Source organism: Cuculus canorus, chromosome 6 (genome assembly GCF_017976375.1).
Source record: "Cuculus canorus isolate bCucCan1 chromosome 6, bCucCan1.pri, whole genome shotgun sequence".
Taxonomy (NCBI): domain Eukaryota; kingdom Metazoa; phylum Chordata; class Aves; order Cuculiformes; family Cuculidae; genus Cuculus; species Cuculus canorus.
Window position 1 is genome coordinate 31254551 of NC_071406.1, and position 21845 is coordinate 31276395.

General features: G+C 43.5%; 1 protein-coding gene across 2 annotated transcripts; it reads right to left on the bottom strand.

The window, feature by feature from the left end:
- Positions 1-539: 539 nt before the first annotated feature.
- On the bottom strand, positions 540-21817 carry HSPE1 (heat shock protein family E (Hsp10) member 1). 2 transcript variants are annotated; one of them, XM_054070123.1, is made up of 8 exons: positions 11671-11792; positions 8535-8597; positions 7927-8027; positions 6681-6723; positions 6383-6469; positions 4771-4850; positions 3826-3937; positions 540-2893 (listed from the first exon to the last, which is right to left on the bottom strand). In XM_054070123.1, the coding sequence occupies exons 1-8, from the start codon at positions 11728-11730 to the stop codon at positions 2762-2764; spliced, it is 678 nt and encodes a 225-aa protein (XP_053926098.1). In that variant the 5' UTR covers positions 11731-11792; the 3' UTR covers positions 540-2761. The 2 variants fall into 2 exon arrangements, with proteins under 2 accessions (XP_053926098.1, XP_053926099.1); XM_054070124.1 differs by lacking the exons at positions 540-2893; positions 3826-3937; positions 4771-4850; ... (3 more) ...; positions 8535-8597; positions 11671-11792 and adding exons at positions 17780-18138; positions 18667-18756; positions 19972-20136; positions 21667-21817.
- Between the last annotated feature and the right edge of the window lie 28 nt (positions 21818-21845).

The window sequence follows — 21845 nt, forward strand, 5'->3', positions numbered from 1 at the left end:
CAGGTAAGCCTAACTTGTAAGAGACAAAGTGGTTTACAGGAGCTGATCTGGTGTCATGTTCTGATCCATTAAAGCAAATAAACTATGACAACATCAGAGAGAATGAAAGTCTTAAAAAGGAAAGTAGCAGAACCGCTGCAGCTGACTTGTTACAAGATATGCTAAGCTAAACATCAGCAAAAACTTCAGTGTCTACGGGAAAAGTCATGTGAGAGTTATACTTTGCTTATAATATGCCCGTGCATCTGTGACCTGGGGGCATTATGTGCTGCTTTTGGTATCCAGAAGGTCCTCTTCTGAATCTCCCTTTTCTTAACTGTAGAACCAGAATTTTCTGATCGGAAACTTATAAATTTGAGGTATGAATTAAAGATACCAATGTCTATTGTATTTTTCTGCTTTTGGGAAAAGAAATAAAACATCATTTCAGTGCACCTTGTAGCAGCAAGGGGAGAGCACTCAACTTTCTCTTGGAAGCACTCAGATACTTGGATTCTTGAGAGCCCATGAAAAATGAGAATAACTTATCAGACATGGTGGTATGGATAAAGAAAGTTTAATTTTATCCTTTTTTTTTTCCTTTACAATATAATTCAAAGACAGTCTTGATTTCCCTGTTACGTAGAGTGTAAATTAAACCTGTTAATATTTATTAGACAAATCAATGGTTTGCTTAGGCTAACTGGTTGTATGGGACCATTCAGGCACGTGTGTACACAGTACTCATGTAAACAATAGCAAGGGAAAATACAAGCAGTGTTTCACTCAGGCCTTCTCTAAAATCAGCTCAGTACAGCAAGTCACCTTGACAGTGAAAATCTGAATGAGAATAAACTGATTGAAACTTCCCCAGGTTTGTTTTGAAGTGAAACTCTTAAAGCATAAGAGGAAGAAAAGAGGTTTAATATTTTAATGCAGTCCTGAGCACATCATTTTCTTCAGTTTTGTAGAGGAAAATGTGGTTGGCAACACCAGTTCCACGTTTCTGCCTTTCTCTGTCGCCACCGCCAAGCTAAGGCGCAGGGACTGTCCACAACACCACCGCATGGATGGGCCTGTGGCAGATGCTCTGCCGCCTCCGGCATTCAGTCCTCCTTCCTGCAGTATCAAGGTAGCTGCTGCCATCCCATAACCTTGTCTATACCAGGCAAGTTACAGCTCTGTATAGAGACAGTAACTAACACTGCTTTCAGTTGGACATCTCACACAATGGCCCTGCTGCGAGTTAAATACAGTGACTGGCAGGAGCCCAGCAGAGCTGATGGAGAATACAGGTGGGGAGGAACTCCAGATTAGGTTGCTTTCTCATGGGTCAAATTCCCTTTACATCCAGGTGGTACAGGTGCTTGAGGTGTGCTTGACTCATAAAGAAACAGGATTTAAGGCATGTTTAGAGTATTATGAAAAGAGACTTATTAAAAATAGGTGGTTTCCCTTCTTTCCCAGTAAGTATAATGTAGAAAATGAAGTGTAGGTTACAGAAACTCACCGAGTAGCCCCTTCTGACCTGCTTACAGCAATGAAGAGGGCTCCTGGCAGCCCCAGAGAGAAACAACCAGCCAAGTTCTTAAACAGCCGAGCAAAATCCATTTAACACAGGAACACTGCTAATGATTTTACACCCTGCATTCATGTACGATTAGCAGTATGTCTGCTATATTCATCTCTAAAACATTTAATTCTATCATTCTAGACGTAACACTATTAAGCAGCACTCATGGAACTTGTCAGTTATTGCAAATCTGCAAACACAACTTGAAATAAACATCTGATGGGGAACAGAAACGTGAATCTGAATCTGTCAAAGGTTATAATTCAGGTGAAGGAAGAAAAAGAAATCAACGTATGTTGAAAATGGGATTAACTCTTGCACAGAATCAGGCTCAATATTTCAAGTACTTAGACTGCTTTTACTAGGAATGCAAGCAAGGACCATGCTAGCATGTTACTTAGTGTGACAGGAATACTCATGTGAGGTAAGCAGTTGCCATACATCTGCACAGGGATAAGCCACTGACTTTTCTGCAACAGTTACTCTTCAGAGAAGCTGTGCACAGGACAGCAGAATTGTCTGCCTTGACAGGACAGGCCCCGGCGCCTGCTGTGCACAAACCTCCACTGTTAACAAAAAGGCAAGTCCAGAAAGTATGTTAGATGGGTATCAAGAATACAGATGATCAATATCGTAGTGAAGTTATCCTTTTGGTATTACTATACTACAGCTCCTATTAGTGTCTGGATATACACACACAGGAATATGCACATCCAAGAGTAAATCTTCAAAGCCATCTTAAAAAAATAAAAGCTAAATTAGGAATAAACTACATTGCAAGATGATTCCTGCAGAATTATATGTTTAAGGTGATAATATTTGAACTAGGAGTGACTACAGCTACTGCATTAAAAATGGCTTGCTGTGAAATCTTAATCTCACTTTTTCCCACCCAATCAGACACAGCTTCAGGATTGTGATTCAATGATTGTTTAGCAGCAATTTTAGAGAACTGTAAATTCTTTTATTAACAGGCATTATAAACAGATACTACTACTTTTATTTAAAAACCATGAGTGCCACATCAATGAATATACAGCTCATGAATAACTTAAAGTATTTCCCATATTAAAAGGCGATGCACACAGCATACAAAAGGTGTATACTAAACAAAGCTAGGAGGGTATGTGATTGAAGTGTCTAAAATTATATATACAGTACATAATTTTTTGTTTATACTCAGTACAGGCTTCTGTACTGCCATTCCCATCACGCCTCGCTCTCCCCTGACACTGAATTTTGCACTTCTTCTTCCAAAATCGGTACAATCAGGTTATCCTTGGACATCAGATTATACTTCATCACAAACTTAGTGAACCGGTGACACAAGAAAGTTTCATTCTGGAGATGAAAAAAGGGGAAGAAGACAATATATACCGAAGGAATATTTTAAACAATTGAGGAGAACATACTAGAAATACCTGCTTATATGTAATTGCCTCATTAGATTGACAAGTCTCAGAAAAAAGTAGTAATGCTTAGATTCATATTATTTCTTTTAAACCTCTCCTTTGCTGCTGGTTTATAGTTACTGCAATCAACCCTGATGAAGTTCAGGCTTAAGTCACACCTCAACTCAACAGGACTCAGAAAATAATATATTCAAATATCAATGTAGTCCTGCTCCACTCCCAACAGAACCTTTTAAGGTATGGTGAAACTCCTCCCAACACACACTACCTCATGTGGAATGGGGCACAACCCTTCCACAGCTGTTCCAGCAACCTCAAGGAGGATTTGGCAAAGGTTTCCTTTTACACACAGCCACACCCCTCATCTCCTTTCTAGCTATTAAAATCAAAAAGTAGAAATTAAAAAAAAAAAAAAAAGAAACCACTGGAGGGGCACAAGCTGCCACCAGTTACTCTGTTTCTTTTTATTTTTCAATTGTAATTCCTTAACTGTTGTGTAACAAACAAACAGGAAACCCACACACATGCAGTACTAACTACACCAAGTGTTTGAACACATTCAAGAATCTTTAAAATGAGATGAATTTGAGTTGCTTGTATGAAACCTCTCAAATTCTGACCTTTTATCCAAATGAAGAGTAAACATAAATGGGCAAACTAATTACATAAGTTAATTTTCATTAACATGTATGTATGTATAACAGTATTTCAGTTCCTATAAAACTGTAATCTGCTCTAATCAATGCCTCACTTGAATTCAAATGGGCTGGCAGGACTAAAAGAAAACGTGTAATACAATTACGCTACAGCTATAACTTCAGTAAATGCCCTTCTTACAAGATGCAGTTTGAAACTACTTACTTCATATTCATCAAATATCTGCCGGTGATGAAAATAAGCATGTGAAAATATTCTGTAAATCCTTCGGCACACTGATCCTAATTTGGCTACTGAGGATTCCTTTATGCTAACCCTGTAAGCACCAGGAGAAAGGTTATAAAACAGGTCTACTGAAATGACTACTGAGACACATGATCTTGACGTGAATTCTGACTCTTAAACTATACTATATATAACTGCATATGAAATTTAGACTTCAGTATTGCACATATCTCTGTCTGAAACTGCTTATTTTTGGAAGGAAAAGAAAAAACATTGCTGCATACTCCACATTAAAAAACTGTACTCTGGCTACAAGAAAAGTTTTGCCTGTAGTTAAATATTATCAATTATTTGGATAGGGGCTGGATTTCTCATTTCTAGCATTGATGGGCAACAGGAAAAAGCCTTCTACTTGTACCTCCTCGCCGATACCGGATTTCCGGACAAGCACAATTTTTACTCCTCCCATTAGGTGTCCATGACCCAACACACAGGGTGCCCATTGAGTACACTCAGTCTCCATCTTCTGTGGTCACTGGTGTCCCACAGCAGATTGGTGTTGGCTTCTGGAGCCTTTCAGTGCTGTAGAGTTTCAGTCCTTTCAGTCACAGCAACTCCCTAAAGGCCACCCTGTTATTCAGGCTGGCACTACTCCAGGGGAAGCCCCATAACACCAAGTATTAGTAAAACAGTTTCCACCTAAAAAGCACCTGTTACCTCCAGTAAACAGCCAACTATTTGACTTGACAGGAATTCTTTCTTGGCTTAAATGTGACACTAGCTATACCAAGTGACACACGCTGGAAGATTTTCTGTATCTTCAGTGGCAGCCCATGAAAAATGTCACACCTTTCGATGTACCTTGTGAGTGTTTCAGTGCCACCTATTTCCTCCCTCCCTCCTCCCAGGAGAAAGTATTTTTACCTGCTAGGGAAATATTTATTGCTATTCAGAAGACACGCAGCTCCATCAAGTGTGTGCCTGGTGTAGTCTATAGCAGGACACTACAAAAACAGACAGTGAGTGAGCACATATACAAGTGCATGCATGACACCGTCATATAACTTGTTTAAAGACAAACATTTCTATTATGTTTCCTGAAGGTTTTAACTTCACTGTTCATTTTTATTCCCAGAAGTTTAATGTGGCTTCTCTGAAGGTCTAAGTAAGTTTCCTCCTTAATGAACCATTTCTTTCCTCTGTTTTACAACCTCTTTAAATTACTTAAAGAAAAAAAATTACTATGGAAATGTGATTACACCTAAGTAGTGAATCTTATGCACCTTTGTAAGTAAAGCTGTATAATAAGAACACAAACTGGAAGTAGACTGAAAGTAAAGACAATGGCTAACTCATAGTTCATTTGTTTCCCACACAGTCAAGTTAACACTTTATCAAGAAAAAACTCAACCAAAACAAAAAAAAAACACACCAGACCTGCACCTAAGTATCAATGCTTTTTACCTTGTCAAAGAAAAACAAAATGATCAGCATAGCTACAGGTACAAGCCAAGCCCTGGCTCTGCAATCAAGTACACACAGAGGAAAGGGAAGAAAATAAAGATGAACTGAGACAGGCTGAGAGAGCAGGAATGTTTGCCTGATTTGCCATTCCCAAATTTCAGAAAGACAACTTCTCAATTGCACATTCCAGTTCAAAGTTGCATCACCCACTATGACCATTAGCTGGTAGCTGTTATCAACATGAAAAACAGTAGATGAATGATGTGTGGTGTGTTCAGAGATAAAAAGCAGCCTGAAGGTCTCCAGTTAAAGGAGGGAGTGGGAAAGCAGTTGGCCTTCAGAGGTAGAGCAAGGCATTTCAAGAAACGGAAAAAAAAACAAACAAAGCCTTACAGGACAAAAAGGATAAGGTTAAGAAGAACCAATACCTTAGTCTAGAAGGTGTAATACAAAGATAGATGTGACACACTGCACTATTTCCAGAAGCAATAGCAACACAGAAACAGCTTCTGAAGGCAAGAATAAAATACATATCAAGTAGTTCAAGAGGAGATGTGAGCAACATTTAAATAATTGGACATGGGGAGACCAGCTCCTGCTATGTGGATAATGCACTCGACATACAGTATTGTTACGACTCCACTACCTTTTCGGAGTAACTTCCCTGAGAGTGTGGCTATGTGGTCACTTCCAGAGCATCAGGCTCACATGCCCAGTGTTATGGATCAATGCCAAAGCTTGAAGAGGATAGTCTTTTCTCAGCATGTACTCTTCTTTCAGTTAAACAAAGACTTTTTTCTTTTGAGTTTCAGGCTGTCTCAATACAAATTTAAGAAAAAAGGGACGTGCTAACTCTCTAACACTGTGGTAAAAAGCAGCTCCTTCCTACCTCATCCCATTCTTCTGTAAGCCACTACAGAATAGGAAAGAAGGAAACCTCAAGTGATATTCTTAGCACACAGAAGTGCTCAGTTACACCAGAAAGCCAGCTACAATGGTCTCCCCAAGAACATACGAGCTGTGAAAGAAAATCCCACATCAATGGGCTCAGTCTTCCAAAATACATCCATACCTCTTTGGGAGTTTTATGAGCTGCACAAAGGAAAATCCATTGTTCGGTCGCTGTCATCTGAGTACATGTGTCCGGGTGACATTCACTCTGTTAGAGCAATTGTTCAGTTATGAAAACCACACCAGCTAAAAGTGAGCTCATCTTTTCAGATCTTTAAAACCCTAAAAATCTCTTACCTCAAGCCACTGCTTAACTCTATGTGTACAAATTTAGAAGCAAGCTCTGCAAACTCTGCATCTTACAACAAAAAACAAGTCCCTCCCCTGATATGATATAAAAATATCCAGGAAAAAATTACCTGAAGCTTGACAGCCAGTCCATTGAGCTCAAGGCAGAACTGTCTAAAAAAAAAAAAAAATTTGGACACAGCAGCATCAAAATCAACAATTTGTTCTCCCACTGGCAACATCCGATTCAAAACAAGGTTATGAGTTCAGGTCTTCTTCACAGATCTCTTAACATTTTTTAAAATGGTTCTTGTAAAGTAGAAAAAATACATCAGAACATTAAAAAAATCCTATTTAAAGAATACCACCAAATAATTCCAGCTGATGTCACACCTAAACGGCAACAGGCTAGAAATTAACACACAGTAAAAAAGATCAAAAGCCAAGAGAAACAGAATTCATAGCAGCATATTTTTTTTTACTCAGCAAAGCAATTATATTTTAATTCTTCCCTGACAGTAGAGGCTGAGCTTAACAAATAATTTAGTGAATGGTTTAAGATACCAATTTTGTTATGGAAAATTTCACAAATATACATTAAAAAAACCCAGACACTTCAAGAAAATTAATTTCTTCAGAGTGTAAGTTTTAAATTCATTCAGTTGGATCATTCCACCTTTCCAAGGTATAATTCCTCCTTATCAGCTAAGTGGCTAAAGTCCCACCACAGATCACTAACAGAGTGAGACTTCCAGAAATCCTGTGTTCACTAGAATGAACCTGCAAGTGCATCCTTTATCTTAAGAGAATTCAGCCCTCCACCCTACAAGAGAAATCTGAATAAAGTTTCCAAAAGTGACAAGTGTTCAGTGACGAGTCATTCAAGCAAAAGCTAGCCAGGCTGAACATGTTTTTATGATGCATAAAGCCAACGGAGAGAAGAACAGGTTTTGAGTTTCCTTACAACTCAAAAAAGAACTGTAAGATGCAGGGACTCTTGCTTTCCCAGCAAAAGCCTGCTTCCCTGCAAGTTCCAGAAAAGGCACTGGGAGCATCTGGAGGGAGGGAAATCATATTCCCAGTTAGTGAGCTGAAGAGCTGATGATACTGGGAGAAAGTGCTGTGGAAATTCACAACTGTTTTCAAAACATGCCAGTACAACTTTTGTAGTTGTAGATCAGAGCACATCACAAATCTTCAGAGAGAACAAGGAATTCAGAAAATAATAAATACTAAAGCATAAAAATATGTAATAGTAGAATTAATGAGTTTCGTTTAAGTTACTTTTGATCCATCCTATCAAAAAACACTTGCTGGCACTATCAATGAACAGAACTTGTAATCCGGACGCTACACTGACAAATGATGGATTCTTACCTCAAATGTTCATACTTCCACACACCTTCATCCTGGCCTTCAGGAGGTTCAAGAATCTTATCAATGTTGGAACAGTCTGCCCTTATGTTTTGCTGAATATACTAGGAAGAGAAAGAAAAAATAAATATTGATCTTTTGGTAATTATAGTAAGACGGTGAAGTTAGGATATTACATCTTTGAGAGACTTACTTTTTCTCTTTACTCAAGAAGTAAAGAAGATGGACTCAAAAGTTAAAGAATAGATGGGCAGCGTAAAAAAGCTGTTACAAAAAAATGCCAGATCTGAAAAATTACCCAAAAAGGTAAAAGAATGGGTAAATTTTACAGCTTTTTTACAACATTCTTCTCAAAACAAAGGAACCCCACAGGAACTCCCACCATTTTCTTAAATCAATTTTTGTTAAGTCAGATATGGGAATTCTGGTTATTTCTGCATACAAAATTAATAATTACTTTTTTTTTTAATGTTTAGGGTGCTTAAGAAATTCACTCCTGTGCAGCAACATCCTAAGCAGATAAATAGCATGCTCTGTTCCCTCTTTTATTATCAAAATACAAAATCTGGGAAACTGAAGCGATTTACAACATTTCACCTAAGTAAGAGTACCTGCTGAACAGCTAACGTACTGTCCATTTCTTCAAAGGATTCATCAGGCCAATTGTAGAAATCCTGTTAAAAAAGTTTAAACCAATTTAACAATAAAATTGCACAACCTACAACAAGCTTGAACATGCAGGAAAATTAATGTAGAGGTAGTTTGTACAGTTCCAGGAAGCTACACCTTAACAGAAGCAGCACAGAATCTTGGCCAAAACAGGGTGAAATGGGACTTATGCTCCTAATGTCAGAGAAGTAAATCAAATGAAAGTTCCATGTGATGGCATACTATGAACATCGTCTCTTGCCCCCATCTTGCTGTAACACCTAAATAGCCTGTATTTTTGAAATGGAATATCTGTCTACAGTGCCCATTTTACATGTTAGGTCACGTAAGAATAAGGAAGAAGAGGGGTCTGTAGAGACTAACACTATACAATTATTACTAAACTAAAAATCCCAGTATATTCATTCTACTAATAACACACTATGGGAAACATCTCCAAACCAAGATAAAATAACACAGCACTGCCTTAACTTGATGCTGCATCCTCTTGGTATGGTCAGTATGCAGCATAACTGGATGGTTATCGGCTCTGCTAATCCAAGTGTTTAGTATCTTTAATGATAAAACATTCCTCAAGTTTCACCTCAGATCCAGCTGAGCTGCAGTGTTCCACAGCAATCCTCATCCAGTGATATCTCAACTATGATGGTCCCAGACACAGGCATTTTCTTACTTTGCATTTTTTACATCTAAAATCTAGTGCTACTTCCTCTTCTTATGCAGAGTTATGGCACATCAGTCTCCCATAGACACCCTAGCAATGGCTCAATGAAAATACACCAACTGTAAAGCTTAGCAATCTGTTCCTGAGAGAATACAGGCTTCTCAGGAGAAAGGAGTGAATACCCACTGTAGGAATATCAGTAAGTAATTGTATTTACATGCTGAATAGCAATCCATACCAGAGTCATCCAAAATTAAAATTTAAATACAGATACAAAATAAATTGTATGATTACATCACTATACAGAATCATAGAATGGTTTGGGTCAGACTGGACCTTAAAGTTCATCCAGTTCCACCCCATGCCACTGGCATTGACACCTCCCACTGGATCATGGTGCTCAAAGCCTCATACAACTTGACCTTGAACACCTCCAGGGATGGGACAGCCACATCTTCTCCAGGCAACCTGGGCCAGTGCCTCAGCACCCTCACAATAAAAAAATTCTTCCCAATATCTAATCTAAGTCTTCTCTCTTTTAGCTTAAAACCATTAGCCCTCGTCCAATCACTGCACTCCCTACAAAATTCTTCAATGTACATTAACTTTATAATATACCTTATAATATTTGACCACATCTAGGTCTATGTTCAGTTTATTATTTTCCAGAACACCCAAAATTTAACAAACAGAAGGCATGCAACATTCTGTTTCCTTTACAGATTAAACATGTATGGAATTAAATAACACAGGGCTGTGTTATCATTTTATCTATGCATGTTATGAGGAGAAGGAGGAAATGCCTTTTCCTACCACACTGCACCATCTCTGACCACGAGCTCTCCTCACAGAAGCAGAGTGAAAAGGTCTGGGATGAAGGCTTCATGGGAGATTACACTGCTGAGGCGATCTCAACAACATTGCTTACGTGTTTGAGCTCTACCTTTGCAAGACAACCTTGAAAGCCCAGAACTGAATCTCTCTCGCTTTGATGGGGAGCAGCAAAGTGACAGCTGATGGGTCCCCTTCCCAGAGAGACAGGGGTTGTACAAGGGCAAGAGGTTTCTCCCCCAGGAGGAGCAGCCCAGAAACCACTACCTGACGATGTGGAACACCAGCAGGCGCCTCTCTCCACAGCCCCACCACGATTGCATCTGGCAGATGGGGCAGCCAGGATTTTAACAACCACAACACTCAGACAGGCACCAGGCTGTCCCGCACCCTGGGGGCTGCCTGGCAGGCAGGACTCGCCCTCAGCCCAAGTACTTGCTGGCACTGCTGGCCCCTCCCCCCATGCATGTGTTTTTGCCTTAAATAGTCTCAGAGAAAGGCCATGTGCAAATGGTACCTTTGTCATCTACAACTTCAAATGACTGTGTTTTGAGCTCAGCCTTGGAACACAACCAACAAAACATGATGCAAGTTTATATGTCTCATTCGGAAAGCAATTCCGTACAGGCCTTAGTGTCTCTCCTTTGCCAGAAGGAAAAGTGAGCAGTCAGTTCCACATAAGAATAACTGAGGTGTAAAGAAGCAATAGGATCCACCAGATGTTGCACAAGGCATTACTGACAGAATTAGACTAAAGCCCAGGATTTCTGGCTCCCGGTTCTGTGCTCTGTGTGTCTGAAACACTTAATTCCTCTACAGCACTTTTGATGTTGACAATATATCATTTTGATAAATGATGTTTTCTTTTAAAATGACAACATCTTCTTTAACTTATTTCAGTGACCCAGGCCTTTTTGTTTAATTGCTGTGATTTGCCTTGAACAGTTGTGGATTTTGTGCAGGCAAACTCAGTGGTGATTTTATGAAGGTACCATAGATTATTTGGTTGGAAAAGACCTTTCAGATCACCGAGTCCAACCGCCCCTGTCTGCTACTAAACCATATCCCTAAGCACTTTCAGGGACAGGGACTCCACCACCTCCCTGGGCAGCCTTTCCAGTACCCTAAAATCGTTGTGGTGAAGAATTTTTTCCTGATGTCCAATTTGGACCTGCCCTGGTGCAGACTAAGGCCGTTAAGTATTGTCCCATTGCTGTCACTTGGCGAGGAGCCCAGAACCCCCTCTCGACCCCCTCCTGTCAGGGAGCCGCGGACAACGAAGAGGTCTCCCCTCAGCCTCTTCTTCTCCAGGTAAAACCTCCCCAGACCCCTCAGTGGCCTCTCACAGCTCTTGTTCTCCAGCTCCACCAGCTCCGCTCTCCAGCCCTACCCTCGGGACGCGCTCCAGCACCTCAATGTCCTTTTTGTCCCGCAGGGCCCGAAACCGCGCATCACCGCACGAAAGCGCCGGCCCGGCGACCCGAGGGCCCCGTTCTTCCGGTCCCCCCGGTCCCCCCAGCCTCCCCAGCGCCGTCCCGGTCTCCCCGGCCCCGTCGAGTCCCCGTTCCTCGTCCCTGCCCCACCTGGGCCTTGGTGCCCGGGCGGTTCCGCCTCAGCACGGCCGTGCCCTCCGCCATGACCATAGCGCCCCCGGGACCCGGATATAGCGGCGGCGGCGGGCGGGGCCGCGCATGCGCAGAGCGGCCGGTGGGGAGGCAGGCCGGAGCGGGGACCAGCTGCGGGGGGGGCTAATTCGAAGCGGGAAGAGCCGCGGGGGGCGGACAGACACGGGGGGGAACAGCCGCCGGGGGAACAGCCCCGAAGGGAGCGCACCCTCGGGGGGAGGAGGGGGGGCAACTGGAAGGGGGAAACAGTGGCGGAGGGGGGACAGCCGCAAGGGGAACAGCCATTGCGGGGGGGGGGGGACATCGGCACAAGGGGGAACAGCCGCCCGCGGGTTCCTCGCGAGAGGCGGCGGGGCGGCTTCGGCCCTCCCCCTTCCTTTCCCTCCCCATTCCCTTTCCTCCTCCCCATTCCCTTTCTTCCTCCCCTTCCCTCTCCCCCGTTTTCCCTTTCCTTGCCCTTTCCTTCCCCTGCTCTCCCCTCTCTACTTCTCCTCTCCCCATAACTTCCTGCCCCTTCCCCCCCTCCCTGCTTCCCCCTCTCCTTCCCCCTTCCCCTCTCCCTTCCCCCCTCCTTCGCCCCTCTTCCCCCCCTTCCTCCCCTTCTTCCCCTTCCCCCTCGTCCTTCCTTCCCCCTTCTTTCCTTCCCCCCTCCTTTCCTTCCCCCCTTTCCTTCCCCCCCTTTCCTTCCCCCCCCTTTCCTTCCCCCCCCTTTCCTTCCCCCCCTTCCTTCCCCTCCTTCCTTCCCGCCCCCTTCCCCCTCTTCCCTCCACCCTATTCTTTTCCCTCCCTCCATCCTTTTCCCATCATGTGGATGCCCATGTAGGACAGCACCCCAGGAGCCACAGGGGAGCCCAGAATCACAGCAGCAGGCAGAGCTGCTGGTCTAGTGGGACAAAGTGTACAGAGGTCACAGGCCAAGGGGGTGTTGAGGAAGTGCATTCTTCAGGTTTCATCCCATTTCATCAGCCTCTGTCCCATCAGTACCAGCTGCCCCACAGGGTCAGCCCTCACCTGCCCTGTGCGAGTCATAGAATTATAGAATAGTTTGGGTTAGAAGGGACCTTAAAGACCTTTCCAAGTCCCTGCCATGGGCACAGACGCGTCCCACTAGATCAGGCTGCCCAAGGCCTCATCCAACCTGGCCTTGAACACCTCCAGGGATGGGACATCCATGACTTCTCTCGGCAACCTGTTCCAGTACCTCACCACTATCATAGTGAAGATTACTCCTTATGTCTAGTCTAAATCTGCCCCTCTCCAGTTTATACCCCTTTACCCTAGTCTTATCACCACAAGCCTTTGTGAACAGCCCCTCCCCAGCTTTCTTGTAGCCTCCTCAGGTACTGGAAGGTCCCTATAAGGTCTCCTCAGAGCCTTCTCTTCTCCAGGCTGAACAAGTCCAACTTTCTCAGCCTGTCCTTGTAGCAGAGGTGCTCCAGCCCTCTGATCATCCTCCTCTGGACCCATTCTAACAGTTCCATATCCTTCTTACATTGGGGATTCCAGAACTGGACACAGTACTCCAGATGAGGTCTCATAAGAGAGGAGTAGAGGGGCAGAATCTCCTCCCTCAACCTGCTGGCCATGCCTCTTTTGATGCAGCCCAGGATAGGTTTGGCCTTCTGGGCTGTGAGTGCACATTGCCGGCTCACATTGAGCTTCTCATCCACCAGCACCCCCAAGTCCTTCTCTGCACAGCTGCTACCTGAACAGCACAGCAAGTCTGTGACCTTTGTGCAATAGAACCCATGAGGGGATGGATTCTTTAAGAACACTCGCAAGCCCTTTATGAAAGGTAGATAGTTGTTAATGCTAAGAATAATTCATTTAATACACCTCCCAACGACAGTGCTTTGGGGCTGAATACCTCAAACAAAGCAGGTTCAAAGCCTTTCTAGGTGTTAAAGGCAGGATGGACTGACTGATGAGTTTGGAGTGCAGAGGTCAGAAACTGCTGTGTAGACAGGATAGTGTTACCTTGGGTTTCAAGGTTTACTGAGTCAGGAGTTACATTTGTTGATGCTGTTTGGGGAGAAAACATTACAAACACACTGTTAGCTTATAGTTGGCTGATAAGTGGGTCCCTGTTCTAGCAAACAGACATTTTGGAAGACTAGAGTGTCTCATATTATTTCTGCAAGATAAGCAGGAAGAAAATTATCTGCAAGTTGCTCTGTTTCAAAAGAACAAATGATAAAAGCACAGAATAGGTAAGGGTGAATTGCTTCTGTCTGTGAGCAAGAATGATGGAGCAACAAGGCAGAGACCAGATACCTCCTTTTATACAATCAATAAATAAATGGTTGCATATGTGTATTGTTTCCTGAGAAGTGGAGAACATTGGTAACTGATGCTGTCCCTCAGTTCCACTGCATTACAGAGTGAACACTAGGTGTAGCTTGCCCCCTCGCTGAATTATTTGCTGTAAATAATGGGTGCTTCCCCATCCAGAAGGTAGCCCTCCACCTTCTGCCCAATGGGAGCGAGACAATGTGAAGCGTTTCTGGATTGAAAATGTTGACAAATCTCTAGTTAGATTTCTCCATCAGAAAGCAAAGTGCATTTGGATCAGTCACTTGGGTTGGGCAATGCCATGAGCAGGATCTTGCCTTGTTCTGCAGGTCAGGTTAGATCTGGAAGCTGAGCAGTGTGCGAACAATGAGAAATAGGTAACAGGGTGGTCCCCTACCAGGGTGCATGCCCCCAGCTAACCATGAGCCTACACTGACCAGGCAGGTCCCTTAGCATTACACTGTAACACAGAAGTGTCATTCCTAGCTGTAGAGACCTGGGTTCAGTTTGTATTAGTTACTCTTTTACTCCTGGTCCACATTCCTGCCCCAGAGATGTCAGCTCTTTGAGGGGCACAGGGAAACTCGTCTCTTCTAGTAGTTTGTGAAAGACACCGTGAAAAGGTTAATAACGCTAGGAGAAACTGCTGCATTAGAATGAAGGGTACAAATCTCCTATTACTTAATTGGATCAGCTGTAATACAATATTAATTTTTTACAAGATTGATATTATGATTAGCCAGCCCCAAAATAAAAGAAGTTCTGGCTATTTAAATGCTTTGAAATGCAGCAGCTTGTTTGTTTTGTTTTTTTCCCTTTTTCTAGCATCATATTCAAGGTTTAATTGATATCTAAAGCACAGAAGAGCTGGGGATCTGACATTTCCATTTGTCCCTGACTTTTATTTCATGGACATCTTGCTTCTAAAATGCAAATATATCTGGCTGTGGAGAAATACCTCTCAGGGGAGTATATATCTCTTAGGTCAATCTGCAACTGGCTCATGGGTTTGCAGAACAAGGGAAGAAATCTGCGGTGTTTCTTGATGAAGATGTGGAAGTCTGTGGGTCTCTCGTGTTGTACCTTGATAGTTAACCCCCTATTCCCGGAGCCTGCTCATTATTTTTATTTTCTTTGATTTCAAGTTGGTTTTAAACAAGCTCTGATAAACAGTAATTTCATTTTTTTTGGTTTATGCTTGATCCTCATTGCCTCATGACCTTCAAGAGTGGAAAGTGGACTATTTGTCCAAAATCTTATTGACTATTCCCCTGCTGTTGGGGACCTGGCTCCCTTTCTTCCCTACTCGTGTATAACAGTTTCATCCTTTTCTTACTATGGCAGTATAACATAACCAGGATGAGTTTTCTGAAAACAGTATAGCTGCTGCTCACAGAAGCTGTTCCAAAGTGTTAAGAAAGCAAGCAGCAAAAGTAGATGGAGCCCATCTTGTTTCCTTGTGATTCAGACAGCCTGAGGAAAGGCTGAGAAGGACCACATCCCCCTCAAAAAGCGGGTAGGGCAACACGTTATGTATTTGCCAGAACTGAGACTTTTAAATAGTCTAGGAAACAGTGGGATAAAGCAGTCTACATTCCTCCAGGAACAGCATAGCAAAGAAACAGCCTTTGTGATTGATTCTGTCATCCCCTATAGCACCTGAGCATTACAGGATTTGGCATGGAATCATGAGCTAAAAAACAGTAACACCAGACGGATCACCTTGGGTGCGTAGTCATCTTGTCCTTGCTTGCAGTGATAACCTCACTGAAGAATAAAATATTCTATTGATCTATCTGCTGCTCAAGTGTGTCCTCCAAATGAGTAGGTCCAGGAATGCTTTCTTTACCCCCACATCCATAAATCACTTACTTACATGAAAGTTGTCAGCAAAATGTGACCTTAGTTTTTAACCATTTATGTGAATGCTGGTAGATACAGCCATGCTGAACATTTTATTAAACAAGCATCTCCTCAAGCTGCTGCAAATCTGCTGGGGCTGAAAGCTTGGGCTGGATGTAGGGTCAGGGGGAAGCAACTTGTATGGCACGAGCTCGGCAGCACTGCAGTGCCAGTTCAGTGTCATCCTGCTGGGGAGTGGGCTGGGACAGTGGTGTTGCCTTGGCCGAGGAATACAGACAGCATGTGGCGAGTCCTCACAAACAGGAGCTGCAAATGTCGCTTCGTTTGCTGTGAGCTGGGGTCCTGTGTAATTCATGTCTTGGAAGAATTGCTGAAATGTTAGGCCTAAGCATTTCTCTGTTGGGAGCTGATTCCTTCTGTGTTTTTTTTCTGTCTGAAATGGGGTCCAGTTTCCATTAAGTAGTTTGTAAACATGGTAAATACCTTCCTCTCTATGGCATGTGACTACACCAGAACACCTAACTTATGACGCAAGATAAAGTCATGCTTGCTGTCATGGAAGATAAAGCTTCTCAATGAGTTTGGGTCTCATGACATGACTGATTGTCTTTCAAGATACCTGTAGTATGAGAATCTCAAGATTCAGCTGAAAAGTGCACTGCTGTTACTGCTGAAGTAAAACTGCAGTAAGGCAGATTACAGGAAGCAGGGCTTTTGTACTAAAACATGGGTCTTTTTTATAGCATCTTCCCTGTTAGTTCAGTGGGAGTGAAATCACTTGAATAACATAACTTGTGCCTCATTTGCCTACAGCTCCAAAGTAGGAAGGTGGTCACCCGCCAACAAACAGCACCCCGACGAACGTGGGAAGATGTTACAGCAATGATTGTCACTGCAGCTCCAAAGAGAGCAGCTGGGTGATAACTGGCATCTAGGAAAAAAAGTGCCCCAGCTCACCTTGGTGTTGAAGTTTAGCTGTGAAGAGGAAGGACCTAAAAACCCTAGCAGAAAATACGCTGTGTTTCAGAGTACACCAAAGCTGAAGTCCCCCACAGCAGCTACTGAGGTTCTGAGATATATTCATTAGTCTTTTCCTGTCATCTCCAGGAGAAAATAAGACTCATAGCACATCAGCAATGCTGATTTTGAACAGCTTGAGTGAAATGAGAAATTAGTACCACTTAACTACTGCTATTAATGTTTCACTAGAGACAGTATATTTATTTCATGTTAAGACTATAGCAAAGCATTTTAAGGCACTCTGTGTTCTCAGACTGCGCCAGCCCAGATGCACACCAAGGCCAAAGGCATCTTTGGGAACATGCTATCAACTATGGATTTGCGCACTGCTACATCACTAACCTTGAATCCTTTTCCAAGGCCAGACAGGGTGGTCAGAAATAAGCAGAACTGTTGCTTCAGCGTTATAAAAATTTCCTTTAAGATCAGCATCAGCCCCAATTCTGCCTGATCAACTTCTGGAGGGAAGTTATTTGTTCTCTATTGGCAAAATTCAGTGACAGATAAGTAAGAAAACAACACCGTAATTGAGCTGGATGACTTCGGTCTAGCCCAGGTATGACTAATACCCAGCCGCCTGCAGCTGGAGAGGCTGTTTGCAGCACGGGGGTGGGGTCTGTGCATCGTTCTTCCAGTGTACCACTGTCTCAGCTATTGCCAGGAGAAACAGAATTAAGAAAACATGTTATCTTAAGTTCAATGTGCAAGAGAGATAGCTGAAGGCCCCCTTCATCCCTGTATCTGTGCGATAACCATTTTAAACTCCTCTCCCAACTTCATACAGGCTTAGGAATGATTATGTGTTACTACAAGTAAGTTGTTTCAGCAAGATGAGCTCATTACACAACTGAGACTCAGTTTCACTGAGAAATAGCAGAAACTGAGACAGAAGTTGAATAGTTTCAGAAGTTTATTGTAAAGACCTTCACAATCTCAGTACAGAGATAAGGATACAAAATGATCCTGTTTGGAATAATTAAGGCTGGTCGGTGATCATTTGAATTTCACTGCTCAACGGAACTCAAGCAAGAGCAACAGATTTCTGACTATACATATTTTTATTTGTGTTCCACCGTTACAGCGAGAATGTGTTATTCCAGAGACTCAGTACCTGCTTGTTATAAAATAAAGGACATTATTTACATGATGAAAAAAAACTTCAGCGTTTTAGTGGAATGGATGACTGATACTGCAACAAGTTTAGTCCACATATTTCCCAAGGATGTCACCGTCTCTAAACAAGTAGTAGTCCTGCAAAGAAAAGAAACATTAGTGCCCGTCATATCAGTTCTTTCGCAAATACTGTCTGGTTTTGAAATCAAGGCTACCACAGGCACAAAGTACAAAGCTGAAAGTGAGCAAAGCATCACTAGCTCTGCCTCTTCACTCCTTGGAAGAGATTTTTTTGTTGGTCATAAGGTACTCTTTAGAAGAGCTACCAAGTTACACTGTTACAAGACAATTCTGCAAACTTTCCCTGACAAAAGCAGGATACCCCTAGTAATCTCAAAGCCTCCCCCCTACTATATTCCTGGCATATGGAGCCACTTTGTCCATCCAGCAAAGGTCAGGCCACAGGTTTCCGTGGTTACTTCCTTTTCATGCAGGGGTGGAAGCAGCAAATACTCCCAGTACCAGAAGCTGGCTGGATTCAGTTGCCACCACTAGAATACCAACTTGCATGCTGCTAATCCTAAGGAGTAACTACAGTTTTTATCACCGGCAGTATGACATTTTGGGAACCAACTTAATTTGCAATCACGAAGTTGGGAAACTCACCTTATCTTCTATTACAATCTTGGTACCACCATATTCTGGTAGCAAAACCTTTTCACCAACTTTTACACTCACTGGCTGGACATCACCATTCTGGAAGAAAAAAAAGAAATTCTTAGTTTTCCACAATATAGACAGATGTAATGGAATTCCTCCAAGCTACAATGACCTATCCACAGATAAAGCATTTAGGAAATCACAACTCTGTATTTTCGTCGTATTGCGGATCTAGAATATACAGGTTTGCTAGGAAGAAAAGGATACCAGTCAATTCTCAAGAACTTAAGTCCTGTGACGTCTAGACAGCAGAACTGCAGGGATTTTCTCAATATAATTAATTTTTACTTAGTTTTGAGTGTCAATACAGTTGGTGAGGTCTTCTCTTGAGATACTGAGCAGGACTCCACTTTAAGAATAAAATACCCAAGAAATCTGAGAAAGTAAGCGTCAGGCCATGAAAACCACTTCTAAAATGAAGGGAGAAAGTCCATTTCCATATTCTATAGCCAAGGCTAATTTCTCCAAGTGCCACTTAGAAGTACCTTCCCATCTTGGTTACTTTGATTAGCTGGTCACTCTTGCTGGCAAACCAGTTGTTTAGAAACACCTGATAAAGTTTACTTTTGCATTATAAATACCAGCATGTTAGTCAAATATTAGCACTGGTTCAGAACACAAAACTTAAAAAGCAGATATCCATGCAAACCAGCATGATATATACGGAGGGACTTGCAGTAAAAAGAACCTCTGAGCCAACATGCCCGAGTTGAAATTTAACCTATTTTCCACTATTGCTCCTAACTGAGCACTACTTTGATGGGGAAAAAAACCCCTTCTGATACTAAAGTCCACAGCCACTGTAAATTTGTGAAGACTGACTTTTTTAATCATCCCAGACACATGTTCAACATGAAAAACTAACTAATTATTTAACATTTATTTTGATTCTAGATTTTCTTTTGACCAGTAAGCCTGGCTTAGTCCTCAAGGACAATGATATTCTCCACACCACAAGGCAGCAAATACCGCATTCTGGGATCCTGCCCAAAATGCAAACAAAAAAAACCCCACCAAAATGGACATCACTATTGTAAAAGAATGTTGGAATTCAAGGCCAGTGCCAATCAGGAGAACTCGAGCTTTCCACCTCCTCACTGAAGTTGTACTTCCACCTTTAGTCGTCGCCGTCATCCATTTCTGTGAGCCATCAATAACTTTACACTGCAGCCATCCCTTCTTTACAATAACTTTCCAGCTACCACCACACCATTACTACTCTACTCAGATGTGATGCTTCAGGATACTTACCTTTCCTCTGGCTCCGGATCCAACTGCTACAACTGTTGCTTGTAGCACTTTCCCTTGAGCTTTTTCTGGAATCATGATGCCTCCTTTGGTTACTGTCTCAGCCGCACAGCGTTCAACTAGAACACGATCAAAGAGGGGAAGGAACTTCCTAAATGCTTTTCCTGCCTGTGGAAGTAAGCATACATTGTAATAAGAGGAACATTAAAACATAAAAAATTGCAATGAAAAGAGTTAACAAAAATCATAGGGATTTCTCTTTTGAGAGAAATGAATAGTTTAAGAAACCTGCAAAGCATTTATTTTTAATAGTAGCAAACATGCAGCACCTTTGATTGCATCAGAAGTTGCCAAAGACACTAGCAGACGCAGTGCAATCCAGACAAAGCAGCTGTAAGATGTCCTCCCGAGGGGGGATAAACCACCAGCAGATCAGCTGCCTCCTTTGGCTGAAAAGCTCCCAGGCTTTTAACCCCAAACACTTTGTGACTGTAGCATCGTGAGCATAACTATTGCTTATGGGAACTATACTTATTCAGTGCGCAACCAGACATGATGATTAAGGACTTCTGGGATATTTGCATTTTTATTTGTGTAGTGGAGTGCTTCAGCACAAAGAAGCAAAGTCAGGCCAGGTATCCTACATCAGTGTCTTCAGGTACTTTCAAGCCTTAGCATTCACAAGGTGATTTACAGCCTCCAAAGGGCGACGTCCAAAGTGACAGGTGGTTACTTGTGTCGACTTCTACACAGACCACAGCTTTACTAGAAACTACAGGTTTAAGCCCTTAAAAATAAGAAGATTGACGTCCTTCTAAACCCCAACCATTTCAATATCTGCCTCTGCTTAAGGATTACACAGGTTTTTGGTTGGATGTTTTGTGGTTTGGGTTTTTATTGTGCAACTACCTACTACTGCATCCCAGAATCCGCAAATCTAGTTATCTACCTGCCAAGTACTAGATAAAGGCAAGCACTGAATCCCACCAATCAGGGGTCAGGAAGAACAAACTTGATTAGATTGAGAAGGAAAACCTATGGCGCTCCGCCAAGGCACATGGAGACAGCGACCCGGAGCCCACGCTGATGGAAACGACCAGAAAGGAGGGCCTGACACGCAGTGCAGCCTTCACTGACACTCGCCCACGTGCTTACACGGTTTAAAATGGAGAGAGAACAGCAGCACAGGCAGAACAAGAACAAAAGGCGCCCCGAAAAAGACGCGCACGCCTCCCTCACTGCCACAGAAAGGAAAATCGCCAGAGCCTCGGGCGGCCTGATCCAGGGGGGCATGTCCGTGCCCGTGGCGGGGGCAGTGGAACTGGATGAGCTTTCAGACTCCTTTCAACCCAAACCATTCTATGTTTCTATGGCCGGTTTCGCGCCGTGACCACCAGAGCTGCCCTGCATTCAGCAGACATGAGCAGCCGCGCGCGGCGCCGCCAGCATTTTACAGTAAGCTTTAACAAACACAAGGGATCGCAAGGACAGAGCGCTCCGCTGCGAAAGGAGGAGCAGGGCCTGCACTAACGAGCACGGAGAAAGCCGTGCGCTCCGCGACACGGCCCCGCAGGCAGCCCTGGCCCAGCCAGGGGAGCGCTCCGGGCAGCCACCGGGGAGCCGGCGGGGCAGAGGCCGGCAGAGCAGAGCCCCCCCACCCCATCCTCCGTCCCCTCGGGAGCGCCCGGGGCCACTCACCATCGCTGCTGCTGCTGCGAGTCCCGCCACCGAGTGACCGCGCGGCGCACGAGCAGAAGGTCACCGTCACCGCGCATGCGCGCCCCGCCCCGGGCCGCGCCGCGCCGCGCCGCCTCAGCCCCTCCGCAGCCTCCGGGGGTCCCTCCCGCCGCCCCGCGTTCCCCGCCCCCGGGGCCGCT

What these genes read in the sequence shown, in the direction of transcription:
- HSPE1 (XM_054070123.1), bottom strand. Translation starts at nt 11,730, where the DNA reads ATGGTCATGGCGGAGGGCACGGCCGTGCTGAGGCGGAACCGCCCGGGC. An exon ending in GCCCGGGCACCAAGGCCCAG is followed by an intron (nt 8,598 to 11,670) that starts GTGGGGCAGGGA and finishes CTTTTTTAACAG; the next exon opens with GATTTCTACAATTGGCCTGA. An exon ending in AGATATTTGATGAATATGAA is followed by an intron (nt 2,894 to 3,825) that starts GTAAGTAGTTTC and finishes TTTCATCTCCAG; the next exon opens with AATGAAACTTTCTTGTGTCA.